The 21955-nt window shown below is 34.5% G+C and overlaps 1 protein-coding gene across 7 annotated transcripts in view; it reads left to right on the top strand.

Moving 5' to 3' along the window:
• LOC111054325 (protein bric-a-brac 1) overlaps positions 1-21955 on the top strand; it is a 547242-nt gene that overhangs the window by 508444 nt on the left and 16843 nt on the right. For 5 of the 7 annotated variants that reach the window (XM_039430499.1, XM_039430493.1, XM_039430494.1 and 2 more), the window contains 2 exons: positions 19994-20260; positions 21759-21913. In XM_039430499.1, the coding sequence (XP_039286433.1) occupies positions 19994-20260; positions 21759-21913 (422 nt within the window). The remainder of the gene's footprint in view (positions 1-19993; positions 20261-21758; positions 21914-21955) is intronic. The other 2 variants (XM_039430497.1, XM_039430498.1) reach the window with 2 other exon arrangements.

Consider the following 21955-nt stretch of genomic DNA (forward strand, 5'->3'; position numbering starts at 1 on the left):
TCAAATTCAACGTTGATCGTACAGTATATCCTTATTGTAATAATGAATTACTATTCATATTTTAATTCTCACCTGCAATGAAAATATTACTCAGTACACAGTAAAAATCTATGTTAATTTTTTTTTTATGATAGGTTGCAAATAATCTAATTGTGGGATATGATATTGAGAAAAAATACTACTTTTTTCAATTTTGTAGTCTACATTAACGTCATAAAACTCACTATAGCTTGTATTAATCACTATAGCTTACTTATGTATTAAACGTAATTACGTGTGAAATTTGGATGGTTAAACGCCTTATTACGTTTGGATAGTTTAAATTGAATCGAAATGAAGTGAATCAAAATTTGGATTTCAATTGAACGTTTCTTGAAGCAATTAATTGATGAATCAACAGCAATGAAAAATTAGATTATGAGAGACGTATGTGTGTTTTTAGATAACACACTTGCTGAGTTGTTTGATGGAGTGAATTTGTAATACACAAGGTAACGTGTTCAATAGCTGCCGTAGTACATTTTAGAGGGGATTTTGTTGGAAAATGAGTGGGAAAAAACTTGAGGTTGGTAAGAAAAGCGGGTGCGCGCGCGTAGGCGTGTGTGTGTATTTTGCTTGCAGATATTCGTTGGTGCTTTCTCTCACTCTCTCTCTCTCTTACCCTCATTCGCTTTACTCCTCTCTTCGTTTTTCTTCTGCATTATTAAAAATAATAGCTTCGCCTCTCGTTTACCTAACAAGAAAAAGGAAGGGGTATTTTATATTGTTTTATTTATTCATGAAATATATGGAACGACGCTTGCAAGTAGGCTACTGTACTGCAGGGAGGGCCGAGGGTAGCAGGTGCCTTGCGGAAATTTGAAAAGGATCTTTCTCATTCCCCTTCTCACTTTCTTCTTCTTTGCCTCTCTCTTCCACCCATTCAAACTCGCAGTGTTTCTCTTTCTTTTTTCCAACAGCCAACGTTTCCATTTTAATAATTAGAATAAACATCTGCCGTTTCTTTTAATATAAAGTTATTCCTCTTGTATCGAGTTTTCATTCCCTTTTTGGTCCCAGTACATACATATATATGCACATACAATATATAAATTAAGCAAACAATAATTTCACATGAATCTATTGATATTTCCTCCTTTCTTCTCATCCATTTTTATATATTTCCTTTCTTACTTTCTACTTTTTTCCACTCTGTATCACTAATGGCGAAGAACTTCCACATTCACTTGAAAGGAATTTTGAACTTTCTCATCAATTGAGAATCGTTAATGCCACATATACCTATCTATAATATATTGTATGTTGTTCATACCTTTTGGTCAGTTTATTCTAGTTGATTTAGGAAATGGGAATACTGACGCTTTTGTCTTTTTTCTCTATTGTAATTATTGATTTACTACAGTAAATGAGTGATTAGTATTTTGAGTTATTGTTCCTTCAAGTACTCTTCTAAAATTTAATGTATTTATTTGAGAATCTAATGGTTTGAGGAAAATCTCCAAATGAATATTGCTCTCATATTCTATTTAGTTCTCATACATCTGTCAATGTATTGAAGCCGTATTGATTCTGATTTTATCAGCTCATATTGAATGTTGAACGTGATCATGATGATAATTAAACATTTTCATTCGATTCTCGAAGTGAAATAATCATCCACTTGATTGGGAAATTAAAAGTTTTCTCATCTAGATAGAAATTGAAATTAGATTAAAAATCATCTTCCACACTTATTTTATCAATCAATAGCCAGGGAAAAACAAATATTTGGCCTTTTTGTGGTCGGGGGACAACATTCAGGCCGCAAGATGGAATTTAATGCAGAAATTTCTCTGTCATTGTGACAGAAGATAGTTGAGAAAAAAATTGTGGAGGAGATGGTACGCGAATAATACAGGATAGTGAGGGTGAGTGGAAGGGGGAAAAGGAGGGATTTTAATTAATTTAGATTGAGAGTTACACTGATGCTATATTATCAAACTCTATCCTTCCACTTGACGCTACGTCTCCGCGTCTCTCTGTTGATATTATCCTTCTTCTCTTCCTTCTTCTTCTTATTCTCCTTCATTTTCTTTTTATTCTCTTTCTTCTCCTGTTTCTGCTCCTTCTCCGCTCCGACCGAGTAGATGGATATTTTAATAATAATTTCATATTGTTTCAATAACATTTTCATTGGGTTCGTTCCGCCTCTTAAAAGCCCGTTGTCATTTTCAGCTCATCTTCAAGTTTTAATCGATTTCCCTTCTTCCTTCCCCTTCTTCCACCCCTTCATCCCTGTCTTCGTTAACTGTTTCTCCCACCTTATCAACCTCATTCTATTCTAACCAACTTTACTACAACTACCCTCTCTTGTCCATCTTGCTACCCCTCCCATGCCCCTTCACTAATAATTCTGTCCTCTTCATCCTCTCCTTCCTTTTCTTCTTTTCATTTTCCTTTTTCATCTGCTCTTCCTTCTTCTTACTTTTTATCTCCAGGATCATCATCTTCCGAACTGTATTGGAGTGAGGGCTGCTCTTGTAATATCACTCAACGCCACAGTCTTTGTGTTGAAGTAATATCTTTCGAAAACTAATGTAGGAGTTGCAGTAAGAGTTCCTCATCAATTTCCGATGGAAGAATTCGTGTTAATGTCTTTAAAATAGCTTGAATTTGCCTGATACCAAGCAATTGAAAGTGGTAACACAACAGTTTTAAAAAATTTTGGTAAGACGTTAAAAAAAATGTTTTGTTTAGAATTGATGACGGCGTCTTGACTGAACCAAAGAGAATAAGTAGTAGTCTATTATAGAATACTGGTATACAGGTATCTGAATACCTGTACATTCAATTCTACAAAATACAAAATATTCTATTCTAATATTTCTGTAATACCAACTACAGTAATACTATAATAAATTTCACTTTATTATATTACTAAACTAATATTAATATTGATTAAATTCTAATGCAGAATGCAATCTATTTTCACTGACTGAAATTTATCGCACAGCAAATTTAAAAACTCATTTCCATTAAGCACTCGAAAAAACCAAGGTTCACTGGCAAGAAAACAATGAATAATCTTTGAAACGTAGACAGATGGGGCGGGGCCATTGACAATGAACATTTTATTCTTTATTATGCTATCATAAAGAATCTGCATTATTAACATTGAACATTCGGAAATTTATCAAAGTTCCAATCGTATATCATAATATCGAATAATATTGTTTGCCAGGAGACCATTAGGCCTACATACTGTCCCCGAAACCTGAATTCCTATTAAAGTTGGAATTCAAATCATTTCCAAAAATGCCTTCAATTCAAATGTTTAATAAAATATTATATCCATTAGTCCCGTTTCTAAATTCCAATTATCACAAACGTTATCATCATCCAATATCAATTCAATCCATGTTTACATTGGCTGTGGATTTGAGTGCACTAGAGGCTAGAGCACCCAATAAAAGATTATATTCTGCATTAGGAAGATACCTGAAATCTGAGAATATTTATTGAACATATTACTGTGACGTAAAGTCGTACAAATCTTCTCTCTATAACTTTGTTTTATTATTATGTTTGAACATTACTAGCGGTTTACTCTCTGCACGCGAAATACGCTCGTATGAATGCTCGTTACTATCTATGTGTATGGCAGTATGTATTTCATGTTATCTTTGTATATAAATTGACGTCATATCTTAGCCGGTCGCAGCCTGAAACATGCTTTCGAACAGATTGCATTCTGTTCTTGCATCCTGTAATATTAAATAAATATTGAACAATGTATAATATCATCTGGCGGTTTCTCTCAGCAAAATCAATAATTGATAAGGAGGGAAGAAATTAGATCTTGGAAAAGAGAGAGTGAGTGAGTTGGAGAAGAGAAGATGAATGAATGAATCGAATGAGGGGGTACTAGTGGAGTAGAGTGAGAGAGAGTTAGCGAGAGAAAAATACTGGATTTGATGCTGAAGTGGTTTATCCATCAAGTGCCTTATTATTTCTGGAACAAATTATTTCTAGAATATTTTACATCTTTTTCTTCATCTCTTCCAGTTTTGCAGTTGGCTAGAGAAATATACCCACTTTTAATTAGACTGTATGAACAAGAGGAATCATAAGAAAAGAAAAGAAATAGAGATAGAAAATTAGAGGGGGAGGAGAGTTGATGTGAGAGGGATGGTGGGAGGGAGATAGAAAAAACAGACAAGACCTTATTAGTTTGAGAAATTTAATTACCTCCGCCAAATTTTTAACGCTTTAATTAATTTTCTGAGGCGTTTTAATTAAACAAAAATGTTTATTTTTAGTTATGCAACTACGCTGTTGAAATTTGCCTTGTTTGATCGTCTCTCAACCGTCCTAGTCCAACTACTATCCACACAGAATTCTTAAAATATTTTCAATGAATAATTTTCTTACATATTTGGCCAATGCTCTAGCTCTAGGAAGAGTGGAAAAAGCAACAGGATCTTTCTCTTTTAAGAAATGGATTTTACTAGTGTAACTTTGGAAGATTATTGTTGACTTGTGAATAAATTACCATTTCACAGATAAGAACTATTATGAGACGATTCTGTGCTTTTCTCTTGACCTGTTATTAGTAAATCAATTCGTAAAATAAATACTAATTACTGGATCTTGAAGAAGTTATATAATCAGAAGTTGAATTCTACCACATACAGTAGTTTGTAAAGTTTCTCAGAGAAATATAGCTATATCAGGCGATAACTGAAACATTAGAATCGAAAAAAATGAAATAGAGTGGCTACTTTTTTTTGCTCAGAAGGACGTCATTATAAATTATATATAATATAAACAAATGGTGTCGCAGTGGTTGGAAGGGCAAAGAAAAGTAAATAATTTACTGTGCACACTTACACAATATAAACTTACAGCCTCCCAGAGTGTTTTTCAGAATAAAAATAAAAACACCATAAAACTCACAAATAAAATGAAAATATTCATGAATACAGTTGAGCCCTGGCTCTGCATCAATTATCAATTAAAACTATCAATTAAACCATCAATTATCATTGAATTATCAATTATCATTGAATTATCAATTATCATTGAATTATCAATCATCATAAATCGTCAATTATTTGTATAAATAATTCGAGTTGGTGGAATGTAAGATGAAACAAAACAAAATAGGGAAGCGATTATTCTGGTGGTGGCGCTGATAAGCTATCGATAAGATGAGTTGAGCTTCATGCGCTTGTTACTCCCGTTGTAAGGGTTGAAGACCACTTCAAGAGCCGATCTATCCTCTAAATACCATTTATGGGTTTAAAAATCCCTTCGCAGTGGTTCGGAACCCACCTTAAAATGTAGGTCCACTCATTTCTCATCATCATCCGTCTCATTATCCACGCGCAAGCCCAGAGCTCATCATCCTTAACAAAAAAATAAATACAAAAAAAATTGATATGAACAAATTTGTTACAACTCTAGAACAAAACCTTCTAATTTCAAAAGCAACTTATGTGCTAGATGTGTTAGAAAAGCAATTGAAAATCAATCCAATTTTTCTAAATAGATTTGCACATTACTTGAATAGAGTGAGCAAAGCATAGACAAATGGTATGTTGGAGTTTGAGCCGATTCAGTATCGTTCTTGATTAATAGAAGTAAATTGAGTCAGCGAGTGCGAATTGTGAAGGATGAAAGGAGGTATGTTGAGGAGGAATTGATGGTGGGGGGGGGGTTGGTTGTTGGGGCGTGTGAGTAGAGAGCATAGAAGATGTATCAATGATTTTTTGTCATTTTGGTTATGTGCTGCTCACACGTGGTGGACCTTGCCGTGCATACACATGTATGGATTTTTGCCTTACTTCTTTTGACATTCAATCGCGCGAACAACACAAAGAATATGAATTATGACAGCAGCGAAAAAATGATTTTATATTTTTGTCGTCAAAGCGAATCCGGCGTACAAAATTCAGGTCTCTATTGAGAGACGAAGAGAGAGAGAGAGAGAGAGAGAGAGAGAGAAAAAGAGAGAGAGAAGAGAAAAAAGTGGCTGCTGCGAAATCATTGGCAATCTGTTTTTCTCTTTGAAAGCGACACTTATCCATCAGTTATTTGCAAAGATGTAGTCGTGTGTGAGAATTTGTTTATGTTATTCTGTTGAATCATGTACATGACGCTTTCATCATCCTATTCTGAACAATTCGCGCCGAATCAATGATCTGTTGATGGAGTTATTATTCTTTGCAGACAAAATGAAAAACGAAATCGAAATAGAATTATTCTACCCTTGTATGCCTTATTAACATTGAAGATGAATGCCTTATTAACATTGAACCAAAAAGCTCAGATCCTCATCAAATTCAGAAAGTTGATATCAATCAAGTTAAGTTGAGTATTCAATTTCTTCCCAATTTTTCAAAATTCATGTGATATAAATCGCTTCAAAACTAGAATTTTTTTCAAAATGGAATGCCTTGGAGATTTTTTGCTCGTTTTTTGATAGACTAATACCAAAGTAGCTTGTAAGTTTCCTCTGAATGCTGCATTGTAATTTATTTATTAGGTAGTTCAATAAGATGATAATTTTCATTTTTGAATAATAATTAAGCTACTCTATCGAAATTAGTTAAATACTTTCAACCAATGTACCAAGAATGCATTCTAGGTCCCTAGCTTTCAACTTTGCATGCATTGTTCACAGAACAATATTAATTATATATTTTGAACTATGTTTAATTTCAATTTTTTTTACTGCTTATTGGATTGAGACTAATACCAAAATAAATCCTTGTTAGAATATTGAATAATTATAGTATAGGAACCATAACAGTAGATGGTCTTTGGCTTACAATCAAAATAATGAAAGCCAGGTAATCATGCCGTGGTACAGTTCCTGAAGCTGTACTAGTGAAATTACAGTGGCTTAGGGCCGGCCATATGCTAACACTATGTTTAACGCTAAACCACGTTTACTTGTAGATATGTTTGCATTTAGCATGATGTGTTTCATACGGGGTTTAACCGAACAGCCGACATTTCTCCGTTTAATAAACCGAGTATCTGCATACGGGCCTAAATCATACTTTGTAAACTCTAAGGTTCAACTTTAAGAAATTTATATTGATTTTAAATTGGTAATCAATAATTTTGATGTAAAGTGGACTGTATTGAATAGAAAAGAAACAAGTGATATCTCTACAGAAACAAGTACATGCAATGAAAATATAAAAGAACAACTCACCGAAAATCTGCAGAGTACCTAATGTAATATTTATATTATTGAGCTTACAACTCCCAGGTAAGGTATTCAGGTGTCCCCGAGGTAGGAGATGAATCAAGGATGGTGAAAAGGCAAGCTTAATTGTCATCTACTGTTGGTAAATTCGGCTTCCATCATATAACGTTGCACATATATTTCTGACGAGATATTTACAATGTCTTTAAAGACTATAGATCGGTGAACTTTCCAATCGAAAAATAATAGTTTAAAACTTTCAACTAAAGGGAGTTTGGCAAACACTCTTCCAAACGTAGGTTTATGGTGTACGATTTAACATTAACGAAAAAATAATAATTTGAAGAACGATTTTCTTCTGGGAATGATCGACGAAAATTACCAATTCCCGACTCGAGGCAAGCTATTTCAAAGCGAGACTGAACTGAAAGAAAAAACCTACCGGCTAGTGAGCGCGACGCACTCAAGTGAAAGAAATACGAACTGAACGAGGAGCGCGCGTCCAATTCAAAAACGAAAAATGAAAACTAGAGCTGGCTCCAACATCCCCCCCCGGCTGAAAAGCTATTTTCAGACAAGGCTAGAGAACAAAGAAACGAAAAAAACAATGAATAAACGACGAAAGAAATAAAAATAAAACAAAACGAGAATAAAACAAAAAATGCAAAAGGAAAATTATTGAGTAGGCAACGGATACAACTTTGTAGCCGGCCTTTTGAAGCGACCATTGGCGCACCGCACCATAGCCACTCGAACGACACCGTCAGCACCGGGAAATACTTCCTCAATCACCCCCAGAGGCCATTTCAACGGTGCGACATTTGGTTGATCCACTAGGACGATTGTACCAACCGTGAGAGGGGTGGAATCCTTACACCATTTCACACGGGTTTGTAATTCATGTAAGTATTCTTTGCGCCAACGACTCCAGAAAGACTGAACCATTTGATTGACTAATTCAAACCGATCCAATCGATTCATTGGACGATCTTCCACATTTAACATAGGAAGGTACTTAAGAGGTGTCAAAGTGAGAAAATGAGCCGGTGTGAGGGCGAGGGGTTCACTCGGATCCGCGCTCATTTGACATAACGGGCGTGAGTTAAGTACAGCCTCAATTTGAACTAAGACAGTGTTCAATTCTTCGTAAGTCAACAACTGGTTACCAATAACTCAAAACAGGTGTGACTTTACTGATTTTATATTCGCCTCCCAAAGACCGCCGAAGTGAGGTGAACCTGGCGGGATGAAATTCCACTCAATGCTATGATCAGCAAGTTCATTCTGGAGCAGGTTTTGATATTCCTTGGAGTTCAGCATCCGTGACAATTACCATTACCATTACAATTACCATTATCGGAATACATGACCTTACAAGGACCTCGTCGAGCAAGGAAACGGCGAAAAGCTGATAAGAACATTTGGGTCGATAAGTCCGAAACTAATTCAATGTGAACGGCTTTAGTTGCCATACAGATAAAAAGACAAATTTACGATTTAAATATGAAAGGATTCCGACGCCTGGCCATGGTGATTCGAATGGGTCCACCATAATCAACTCCACATTGGACGAATGGTTTAGACGACAGAGTTCTACAGGCTGGCAGATTGCCCATTTTCGGCGGTGTAAGAGTGGGACGATAGTGAAAACACTTGTTACATTTTCGTACATGATTCCTTATAAGGACACGGGCTGATAAAATCCAATATTTTTGTCTCAAAATAGACGCCAATAAATGAGGTCCAGCGTGACAGTGCTTTTCATGAAAATAATCAATCAAAAGCGTGACCAATGGATCATTTTTCGGTAATATAATCGGATGACAGCTGTCATAATTCAACTCAGAATTTTGTAAACGTCCACCCACACGAATAATATCATGATCAAGAAAGGGTGACAGTTGTTGAAGATGAGAAGTACATTCTTTCCCAGCTTTCAATTCCAGTAATTCTTTCGAAAAATGAATTTTTTGTACGACTTTACACAAATGTTTTTCTGCCAAATCGAAATCTAATTCATGAGGTTTAGGCAATAGACGAAGTACTTTCAATATTAACACCATGATACGCAATAGACGTTGGTAGTTGGAACAACGAGCAATTAAAAGATGAATCGAATTAATAGATGAATTTTCCGACTGTACTACAGTGACAATTGAGTGAACCTTGACCTCAGGTAGACACTCTATAGGTTCCAGATCGACCTTGACGGGCCAATCACTCTCTTCTAACATTAGCCAAGAGGGGCCAGACCACCACAAATCATGATTAATTATTTCAGAAGGGGATAAACCTCTCGAAATGGGATCAGCTGGGTTTGAATTTCCTGCCACGTGTAACCAGTCGTTGATAGGACAGTCTTGAATTTTCGTAACTCGATTAGCGACGAAAGATTGCCATCTAGATGGACAGCCCCTGATCCAATGTAAGACAACAGTAGAATCCGATAATGCAACAACGCGAGTCACGTGACAACGAAGGCTCAAAACAGAGACAACAACCTGTATTAATTCAGCGAGCAAGAGCGCCGCGCATAATTCAAGCCTAGGTATGGATAAAGTCTTAGATGGCGCGACTTTTGATTTAGCGCACAACAATGTGATAGTTGCAGGTTGCATATCCATTTGAGATTTTATGTAGATCACACCACCATAACCTAAAGTCGATGCATCACAGAAACCAATGACAGTAATTTTCGAATCATTCATCACTCCTAAATGACGTGGTATGAAGAGATTGGACAATAAAGGGAACTCCTTCTGACATGTCTCCCATTGAAGCGCAATAGAGGGAGGTACTGAATCGTCCCAATCAAGACCAGCATTCCATAATTGTTTAATTAAACATTTAAGAAACAAAGTTAGGGGTGACAAGAGTCCCAAAGGATCGAAAATGCGTGCTACTACCGATAAAATGTGACGTTTGGTAGGAACAGACTGATTAGGATTCACTGAAAAACAAAACGAATCACTACCAGGTTGCCATTTCAAACCTAGGACAGCCAACAAATTTCCCATCTCGAAATCTTTAGACAAGGCCGATTTTTCATCTTCCGAGAAATCATTCATCAATTCAGGTGAATTGGAACTCCATTTAGTAAGTTCGAATCCGCCTCTCTCGAACAATTCTTTAGCCTGACTACAAAGACGATTTGCTTCACCTAAAGAAGACACACTTGTCACCAAATCATCCATAAACATGTCACTCGGAATACGAGCTTTAGCATCAGGGAAATTTTCACCTTCTTCTTGAACAAGTTGATGGACAGTTCTGAGAGCTAGAAACGGTGACTCACTCAGACCAAATACGACAGTTTTTAATTCAAAAATTTGTATGGGATCATTGGACGAAAATCTCCATAACAAACGCTGAAATTTGCGACACGATTCATCGACAAGAATCTGTCTATACATCTGCTTTATATCAGCAGTTACAGCGATAGAAAATAACCGAAAATTGACTAACAGAACGAAAATATCCGTTTGCAACTTGGGGCCGATATGAAGTATATCATTCAATGATACTCCAGTAGTAGTTTTCGCGCCTGCGTCAAAGACAATACGCAAAGGCGTTGATTGACTCTGAGTTTTGATTACAGCATGATGAGGTATAAAATAACCACTTTTATCACTCTGATTTTTTATCAATTCCATGTGTCCTTGTTTGAGATAATCCAAGAGGACATCGTGATACACTAAACGCATGTTTGGATCACGTGCCAGTCGTTTCTCCAAACTGATGAGTCGACGTTCTGACATAGCATAAGAATCACCAAGACAATCAGGGGATTTTGAAAACGATAATGAGACAACGAATCTACCCGAATTTTCACGACGAACGGACGATGCAAAATCCTTCTCGCATTCCAACTCATCAGCAGTGAGTTGTTTTCCTACATCTGGAACGCTTTCCACTTCCCAAAATTTTCGAACTAACTTATCCAACGGTGATGTTAGACAAGTCATCAAACACGTTGAATTTTCTGAAGATTGAGTTAAAATAGGGGCTCTACCCATCAAAATATAACCGAAAACACTTTCCAAGGCCATCAAATAATTCGAATCAATTTCCACACGACCATTTCGGAAAATATGGGGCACTAATTCAGCTCCTATAATAGCGTCAATTTCGCTGGGAATGTGATAACTTTCATCAGCAAGTCGAAGACCAAACAAATTTGATAATTTGTTTCAAGTACACATTTGAGAGTGAGCGGGGGTCATTGAACCGCTTAATTAATGCATCCCAAATAATTTCATAATTATTAGCAATAGGTGGTAGATGACGTGAAATATTAGCCGCTTCTCCAGATAGTTTGGACACCAGATATTGGACCTTTTGTTGATTTGGAATCGATTTGTTGTCATGAATCATGCATTTAAACATTTCGTAGAATACCGCCCATTTTGATTGATCTCCGTCGAACACAGGAATTTCAATTTTCGGTAAAATATTAGACGAATCCTTATTGGAAGATACAGGTTGAGCCGGGGTAGAAACACTAGGTACAACCTGACTGCGTTTTTTCAATTCACTAGCAATTGCTTCCATATGTTCGAACATTTCCATATGTGAACTACTAAATTGGGTACAAATTCCGGGTCTTTTTCCATTTCAAGCTCCTGTATTTCCATTTCAACAGCTTCATAATCCTGAACAGTTTTAAGAGTGGAACTATAGAGAATTAGAAATTGTTTAGCACTAGCTTCTTCTTTTAAAGCCTTTTTCGACAAATCGAAAGTACGTTGAATACGATAGAAATATTGCTCAAGTTTAGCTCGTTTGAGCTTTAACTTCTTTTCACTCATGATTGGATATTGGAAAGGTCTTAATGATTTTCATTTACTAATTTTCGAATAAAATTACGAATGCAACAATGAACGATTTTCATTGATGATTCAAGCAAGCAAAATGATAATGTTAGTACAAATTGAACAGAGAAAGCTCAATAGACGAAGCAAGCTAAGCGATAACGTTATCAGCATTGCAAAGTAACGGTTCCGAACGGACAATAGAGATAAGAGTGAACCAACTTGATCGGCTCAATTCATAATGTACAAACAGGTTTGAACCCTAGCATGCACAAACGATTTACAATAAAATTGGATAAGTGCTTGCCAAATATTTGAATAAAAATAGCCAATAAAATCTGGCCTGGTGGACCAGTGTAAACTCTAAGGTTCAACTTTAAGAAATTTATATTGATTTTAAATTGGTAATCAATAATTTTGATGTAAAGTGGACTGTATTGAATAGAAAAGAAACAAGTGATATCTCTACAGAAACAAGTACATGCAATGAAAATATAAAAGAACAACTCATCGAAAATCTGCAGAGTACCTAATGTAATATTTATATTATTGAGCTTACAACTCCCAGGTAAGGTATTCAGGTGTCCCCGAGGTAGGAGATGAATCAAGGATGGTGAAAAGGCAAGCTTAATTGTCATCTACTGTTGGTAAATTCGGCTTCCATCATATAACGTTGCACATATATTTCTGACGAGATATTTACAATGTCTTTAAAGACTATAGATCGGTGAACTTTCCAATCGAAAAATAATAGTTTAAAACTTTCAACTAAAGGGAGTTTGGCAAACACTCTTCCAAACGTAGGTTTACGGTGTACGATTTAACATTAACGAAAAAATAATAATTTGAAGAACGATTTTCTTCTGGGAATGATCGACGAAAATTACCAATTCCCGACTCGAGGCAAGCTATTTCAAAGCGAGACTGAACTGAAAGAAAAAACCTACCGGCTAGTGAGCGCGACGCACTCAAGTGAAAGAAATACGAACTGAACGAGGAGCGCGCGTCCAATTCAAAAACGAAAAATGAAAACTAGAGCTGGCTCCAACATACTTCAGTCACTATAACCATAGAGAAACGATAGCATTATTGTTTACGCTATTGTTTCTCTATGCTATAACTAAACAAACAATGAAAATATATAATATTTTTCAACTATGGATGTACTTGAAAACGTAGTACGAAATAATTTTATCTCTACAATAGAAGAACATTAATTTAATTCTATGTGAAGTTAGAATGAAACAGGCTGTGAATAATTTGAGTTTTAATTTTTCGTTTCAGTCTTCTTGTTTTGTTTTTACGCTATGGTATTATCTTTGTGTATTTATGATTTGTGTTTGCTGTTTTCGTTTATGTTTTGTGTGCTTTTTATCTGTATGCGAATGTAGACGTGTGTTTGTTTGCTGTGTCACGTATTTAGATGCTTGCACTACCACTTCATCGTCGAAATCGTCGTTTCTGATGAAGCTGAAAGCGCCGACCTGGACTCAGGCGCAGCTGAAGGAGGCGATTGGCGCCGTCGTCACGCAACGGATGCGTTTCACGCAGGCGTCCACACGCTACGGCATCCCAAAAGGCACGCTCTACGACAACATCCTCGGCAAAACGCGACGTATGGTTGTACTCGACGAGGCGGGGCTCAGCCTCGAACAGGAGTCCGCTGTTCTCGACTTCTGCTGCGAGATCTCCATCTCGCCCTACAACCGCCGCACCAAGAGGTCGCTGCATGAGGTCATCGAGTTCGTCACCAAACTCAAACGCAACAATGATCCCAATTTCGTGTTTTCGGGACTCGCTGGCTTCAGATGGTGGTGGGCTTTCTGCAAGAAGCATAGTATTGTCTCTCTCTACTACAACAATAATAACAACAACAATAATAATGGGGCACTCTCTCCACCCATCTCCCCACCGCCCGCCCATGAGGGGGGCAACAAGAGGTATAGCGATGTGTCGCGCAAACATAGCTGGCATATGCTTGACAATGTTTGATCATTTCCCATGACGTGAGAACAAGTCTCTGTAAATTTGACAACTTGCTACATTAATTATTATGATTCCAATACAGTGAATTGATGCTCAATTTGAAATAAATATTGATTTCAATGAAATAATTCAAAGCTTGAATTTAAAAAATATTTGTATACTTGCTAGATAAATTATTATTATTTATTTGTTTTGAAATAATTTTTATTCATATTATGATTCCAATACAGTGAATTGATGCTCAATTTGAAATAAATATTGATTTCAATGAAATAATTCAAAGCTAGAATTTAAAAAATATTTGTATACTTGCTAGATAAATTATTATTTATTTGTTTTGAAATAATTTTTATTCATATTATGATTCCAATACAGTGAATTGATGCTCAATTTGAAATATAAATTGAATTCAGTGAAATAATTCAAAGCTTGACTTTAAAAAATATTTGTATACTCAAATAAAAGACTTGTTTCTTGCAATAGTGAATCATTATTTTATTGACGTAAATTGTTTTAATTTGGCTTTCAATTTGACTTTTAATATAATCATAACTTTTAGAAATTCAAATAATAATAATTTGCATGGATTTTAGTTGGTGATGAGTCCCATACGAGATTTTCACCTTGCCTGATATACATAAAATAATGTATTTTAGTAGTCAATCTCGACTGTTGTATTTTAGCCTGGACCGCCAATTTATCCTGCCCATCTGAAAACAAAATATTGAAGTTTTAATACATAAATACAAAAAATATTCCGCGAATAATGGTCTTAGAGCACCCATGTAGCTCAAATAAGTTATTTTTGGATTGGGGTTCCAAGTCACCCTGGTCAGGATATTATTATACCCTCTTCAATTTCAATCTTTTCTATTATTTCACAACTTAAGAGAGCTGTGACAGAGTTAAAGCTAATTAATTACCTGAAAGCATTCTTTCAAACTGCATTAATTGCAGTTATTAATTGATAATTATTATTATTTAAAAGTTCAATATTTATTTATAAATGTATAGCTTCTTATTATAAAAGGGATGATTGGGAACTTTGAAAATTATTGATTTCATGAAACGTTGGAACATCTGCATCGTAAATTATCGTTATTAAATCCACTTTTCAAGAAATATCCATTTATTACGATCGATAGCAAGTTGTCAAATTAATGGTGAACTTTTTTCTGTGAGACTTCATTACCAATAAATACCTCTTACCATCTCTCTATTTAGCTCAACTATGTTTGTGGTTGTGGGGATGTAATTAAACATGTTCCAACTATTGATTTGAAATAACCATAAATCTCAATTATCTTAATTATTTATGAAAGTTGATTTTTGTGTTGATCAACAGTGAGCTTATGAACATCCAAGATTTGTTTTTATCTAATGTTCAACCCCATTTTTCTAGACTACTTTAATTGGATCCAATTTGTGCTGATCCAAGAATATACTTTTTAAATTTTCGTTACAAATGTTGTGATAAACATTCAGTTATATTTTTATGAGTTCTGCTTAATTATTTTGTAGGCAAATAGCATGTAAGTTTAATTTTTCATTAGTTTCTGATTTTTTCTACGTTTTATATATTACACCATATTGTTATAGAGAGTGACATTAGTTTTTTAGTTGGTAGTTATAGTTTTTAATAATTTTCATGTTGATAGCCCTTATGCGACATTCTTACTAATAATCTATCTAGTTATCGGAGTTCTCTTTTTGAATCCGATAAAATGTATATTGCATTCCCAAATCGTTAGTTACTCATTGAATTTGCGTAGAATTGTTTCATCAACTTGTTAGAAAATCTGTTAAGTTATGTCAATAATTGTTGAGTTATGATTGAAATTTCACATTCCAGTACTTTCCCCAAAATATATTACTGGAAAAACTCTTCAACTTGGGATTTCGTGTGAATTTCGGATTTGCATGTTGCAAGTAATTACCGTTATTAAAGAGTGTATTCACGGCAGCTATGAAGGCGAATCCCCTCGTATCAGGCGAATCAGTGTCAGTGTCCTCGTCCGATTCAGTGCAAACATTTCTCCCATCAGTTCCTTAGAGTCCCTTTCGAGCTCATATTTGCACTCAACCGGATGCGGACACTGATATGAAAGAATCCGCCTTTATTAATAATAAATAATAGTTATCTTTATGTAATTACGTAATCTAAAAAGAGTAAATTAGGGCCTTGACATAAATAATAATTATTATATTTTTCCAATATAAACTTCTTGATTTGGAATTTTCTTGATTATGCCTATATCATCATTCTAATATTGTCCTTTTTAGAATTAAAGTTGTAATATTTATTATATATCGGTCTTGAATTCGTCATTAGTTATTATAATTATTCTTATAATCAAATTCAGCTTGTCTTATTATTTTTCACTGTTATTTCCAACTACCCTGAAAAAATTGTTATTTTATTGGAATAAATTTGCACGTAATGAATGATAAATAATAATGAATACATATTTATTGAAAATATTTAATAAAATATTTGAGGCTAGTTTCTAGTTATCGCTTATAATTTATTTTTTCAAATTCACATTTATCTTTTGGTTTTTATTTTCCATAAAGTTATCTTCAATAATTTTGTTAATAGTTGAGACTGATAATTATATGAACTGAGAAATATATCTGAGAGATATGGATATGGATCTAATGTAGATTTTCGAAAATTCGCTAGCCCATTCGTAGATCAACAGTCAATCATTTTCATCAAATAATAAGACATGCCAACTAAAAATTCTCATTGACAATAGATTTACGCGTATATTACATTCTTAGACAAAGTAAAGTTAAATCGAATTATGTGATTCTAACTCCTGATTTTAACGTTGATAATGTATATTAATCACCTTTAATTTTTGTGGCGTTGGAAAAGTGTGCCATTTTAAAACTCAGCCTATAAGCCTATTCAAAATTCAAATAAGCTTAGGCCTAGTGTAAATTTTTTGTTGAATTTTCGATATATATAGTGTAACAATTTTTTCAATTTTTTGAGGTCGAGTAGAGTTCAAGAAAGATTTTTTATTTGAATAGAAGAGGAAATTTTTTGATTTGAAGTGAGTTATATTATCTAGATTCATGAAAATTAGTTTAATGAATATTCATTAAAAATATATTTTGAGTTTTAAAACTATTTTGGAATATATGAAAATCATGCTCTGGTAAGAATTACATAATCATAAGCGAGAACAACATGCTTCATAATTTGTTGATAGATACATCCTCGATCTTGTCGATCCATCTTGTCGATCCAATCTTACGAAAGACTTATAGTTGAAATAGACAACAGTAGGCCAACTCAAACTTGGCAAATAAAACTTTATATTCTACCCTTTTTTTCCAATTCTCTGTTTTTTACTATTCAAGTTATGTTACAGATAACTTGGCAAATAAAACTTCATATTCTACCCTTTTTATTCCAACTCTCTGTTTTTATTCAAATTATGTTTCAAATAAGTTCCATTAAGTTTGAGTGATGAATAAATATAATTGAGAATTAGTTTATCTTTTTGCATTAAAGTAAGTTTTATTAATATTCTTAGGCTCATCCCATTAGAACATTAAGTTGAGTGTTTGTATACCCTGCTTGATTCCCAAAACATATTTTAGATTAGTTTTATTTGTTCCTAATTTGATAAGTTTTTCATGCTTTTGTTATTCAGGAAACTGCAATTGAATTTTGTTGTCTCGTATTTCGATTTAAAACGACCATTAATTTACTTGCTCTCTCTAATTTATTTTATCTTGTTAGTGTGAATTAGTATTCAAGATTTGTAATGTAAAAATTGAGACCTTCGGTTATTGTTTCTCTTAATCAAATAATATGTATACTATAGGAGTAATTAGTTCATACTTTTTTATTATTTTTTGCAAGTAATTTCTAAGTAGCTCATACTAAGACATTAGTTTCAAGTCTAATCTAAGTTGCCATGACATTGTAATATTAAAAGACTAACAATAAAAGACAGTTCCATTCCAAAATTATTGCAAGATATTTTGACGTGTCAAGTAGTGTGTATGTAGTCTTAATTTTTTATAATGATATAATAAATGTAATTTCTCAATTTGTTTGTTTTTAATCCTCCTGAGAATTGCATGAATGATCATTTATAGAAATTAGTTCCCTGAAATATTTGGCAATATTTCTCTCCAAAGTTCACACTTGCCGTACTGCATACGTACTTCAGCAGTAAAGTACCGTACTGAAGCAGATTACACAAATACTACTGAGTACTGAAGCACATTACACAATTACTAAACCAGTAATTTGTTTTTAATGAAATAAGATAGAATATGAGTTAAAGATCAATTCAAGTATACGTCAATAAAGAGAATCATATTATTTTTTTCAAGAAAGAGAACATTCAGTTTCACCAATAATACAATGAAACAAGTTCTAGTTTGTGGTTCAGGAACAGGTAGGTATAGGTACATCGTTCCTATTACTGATATGAGGAAAGCTTGTTGAATCCTGAAATAAAATGTATTTTTCAAGGTAAAATTTATCAGGATAAGATCGGATTTGATTTGATCAACCTGAGATTCAGGAATGATTGAGCAGTTTTTAAGAACTGTCTTAGCCAAGCACGATTTGAAAACAAATTATTAAACCAGCTACTGGATTCCTTGTAATTTTATCCTGTTACTTCTTGGCAACCAAAGCGTACTTATCCAAGAATGTCTTGAAATTTGTTTATAAATACGGCCCTTATTCGTTCTTGTATCACCTCGTTTTTTTTCAATTTAAAGTATAATTTATGATTGCAAAATAGTTTTTTTTCAGCAGTGATTCGTGTGTTATGACATCTTATTTGTCTGAAAATTACATTATCAGAGGAAAATATTCAAGTGTATTCTATCGGGAGTCACTGGAAATAGAACTGTCTCGTTTCTATTAAGCTGATAAATTTGACATATTATATTCACAATGATTTACTAATTGAAATTCATATTATTTCCTATTAATGTGATTGTCATCGAGAGGCAAAATTGAGGAATTTTTCAATTTACATTCTTGTATCCATCTTTTTATTTATTTTTAAGTGCATGATGTTCTGATGTCAAATTTATCGTTCAACTCTAAATAAACCTACAAAAATTTCATTCAAACTTGAGTGACAAAGTTTGTTACAGAGTAACTGTGTGCTAGCTCTAAGCTCATTGCTACGACTAAGAAAATAGCATTCATACTGAATAATTGATTTATATCATTTTTTTCATTCTATCAAGTTCTATGCTCCATCTAGCATTAATAATACAGTTATGTCTAGAAATAATAACATAAAAATAATATTTCTACACTTATTTCAGCATATTTTTGCATTAGCTCATTCTAATGTATATAGATTTAAAAATTGAAGTTTAGTGTTATTCTAATTTCAATTTGAGCAGTCATTCATTTATTTTATAAACTATTTTCGCTTCCAAAAAATTACAGTACTCACTTGTTTAGTTGAGTTCGGTCATGTTTTAAGACACTGAGCCTCATCTCATCAACTTACTGGCAAAGAGGATAAGAATAGGAATATTTATATTTTCTTTGGTACAAAAGTTAGTACAGGTACGATGTACCATGATACTCCAGTACCTCAGTGTTATCTCGGTGTGAAAGGGAGTAGAAGTAACGCACAACTTCAATAAGTTACCTATTATGTCGGTGTAAAAGGGTGTAAAAAATACCTTGATCCTTCAGTACTATCTCGGTGTGAAAGGGGGTAGGGAGTAGGCCTACACCTACCTTGATTTTCTAGTACTTCAGTATATCTCGATGTAAAAGGGTGTATAAGTAACAGAGTACTTCAGTATCATGTCGGTGTGGAAGGATGTACAAGTACCTTAATACTCCAGTATTATCTCGGTGTTATAATTTACAATAATATTTTATGGTCATTGGCATTGTTTCAATGAGCGGATATTCAATATAATTATTTACATTAGAATATCACCTCACAAATTACAGACGAATAATCGGATGTTGTGTTTGTCCTTTCAGCAGACAGCTACCAATACCAGCTGCAGTCGATGTGGCAGAAGTGCTGGAACACGAATCAGAGCCTGGTGCATCACCTGCGGTTCAGGGAGCGTGGCCCACTCAAGTCGTGGCGGCCTGAGACGATGGCCGAGGCCATCCTTTCTGTGCTCAAGGAAGGCCTGTCGCTGTCGCAGGCCGCGCGCAAGTACGACATTCCCTACCCGACCTTCGTGCTCTACGCCAACCGCGTCCATAACATGCTCGGACCGTCTGCAGACGGCGGCACAGGTCTGTACGCTACTCACTATTAACAACTCAACATTCGTTCAAAACTGTATAGCCTACTATATCGATTAATGTAGGAACTGATTAAATAATTGTGATTCAATTTGAATGAAATTCAATCTTGAATTGAAATCTTATTGATTCATGTTAAATTCAATTCAAGATTTGACAATTTCAGTTTAATTTCAATCGTTGTTATTAAATGCTGTAAATTTCAATATCAATTCGGTATAGACCTAAGCCTGATTATAACATTCCAATACATTTTCAGTTCAATTTCAATCCAATCTTGGTTAAATTATAGATCAGTTTCAATAATTAGATAATCATGAACCGAGTTTGGAGTAAACCAAACAGAAGAGGAAAGGAATAACAATCTTATTACTAATTCCTTACAGCTAAGAAGAGCAAATTACATACCCATTGTCAATGTATGAATACTGGAAGGACATTTGGCATTTATTTTCTTTAATTCATTGCCAATAACTTATTTTAAATAAGTTTATTTTTCTACTTCTTATGAAGATAATGCCCACATGAGCTCTAGGCTTGTTTGTGCGTGGTTAATAAGATGGATGATGATGAGAGATAAGTGGTCCTACAGCTCTAGGTGGGTTCCAAACCCGGGAACAGATTTTCATCATCATCATCATCATCATCGTCATTCAAGGATTAGGCTCTGTTGGCCTGTTCCGGCATCCACTTCTTCGGTCGTCCGACGCCTCTTCTCCCATCGGGTTTGTAGTGCCAAGCTTGAATTGGAAGTCTATTTGCTGGCATACGAAGTAGATGGCTAGACCAGTCTTCTCTACTTTCCTTCAATATTTGCAATAAAGACTCTACATTCAGTTTGGTTCTTATTACTTCGTTTCTTATGTAATCCAACCTAGTGTAACCTTTGACTGCTCGAAGGAACCTCATTTTTAAACTAAAAAATGTTATTTAAAGAAGTTCGGTACCCTTATAACGGAAGCAGCAGGCGAATGGGGCTAAATTTATCTTATCGATAGCTTATCATCGCGACCACGGAGTGGTCATGATAATAATATGATATAGGCTACACACAGTCACAGTGATATGTACAGTATATGTAAATAACGTAGATATATAGGAAATTATTCAAGTGAAAATTCTGAATCAAAATGAGGTTTGTTTTACAAATTGGGGTTAAAATATTTCTCATTAATTCAAACATTCAAATAAATGGATAACCACGTCAAGTAAATATACAAATTGCAGAAACTAGTACGGTAGTGGAAAATTCATAAATAAATTCTCTTTATTATTAAACAGTTTTGACAAATTCATGTCAGACCTTGAGTTTGTGGCCTAAGGCCGACTCCGACTTAACAATAAAAAAATCATAAACAAGAATACATTTGAAAATAATGATGCATTGAAATACTACTACATTACTTATACTGAAATACTACTAATTTGTAGTTGAATAATTGAAGCAATGATAATTATTTTGCATTGTGTTGCATTTGTGTTCGACTAGCAGATTTGAGACCGAAGGGCAGAGGTCGACCTCAGCGCATTCTGCTGGGCATCTGGCCTGAGGACCACATTCACGGCGTCATCAGGGCGGTCGTCTTCAGGGATCCGCAGCACATCAAGGAGGAGGCCATCAACCTAGGCTACCACCGAATGCAGGTTCGTATTACAACCGCAGCTCCTTGTCAGACATTGTGACAG

This window comes from Nilaparvata lugens, chromosome 6 (genome assembly GCF_014356525.2).
Source record: "Nilaparvata lugens isolate BPH chromosome 6, ASM1435652v1, whole genome shotgun sequence".
Lineage (NCBI taxonomy): Eukaryota > Metazoa > Arthropoda > Insecta > Hemiptera > Delphacidae > Nilaparvata > Nilaparvata lugens.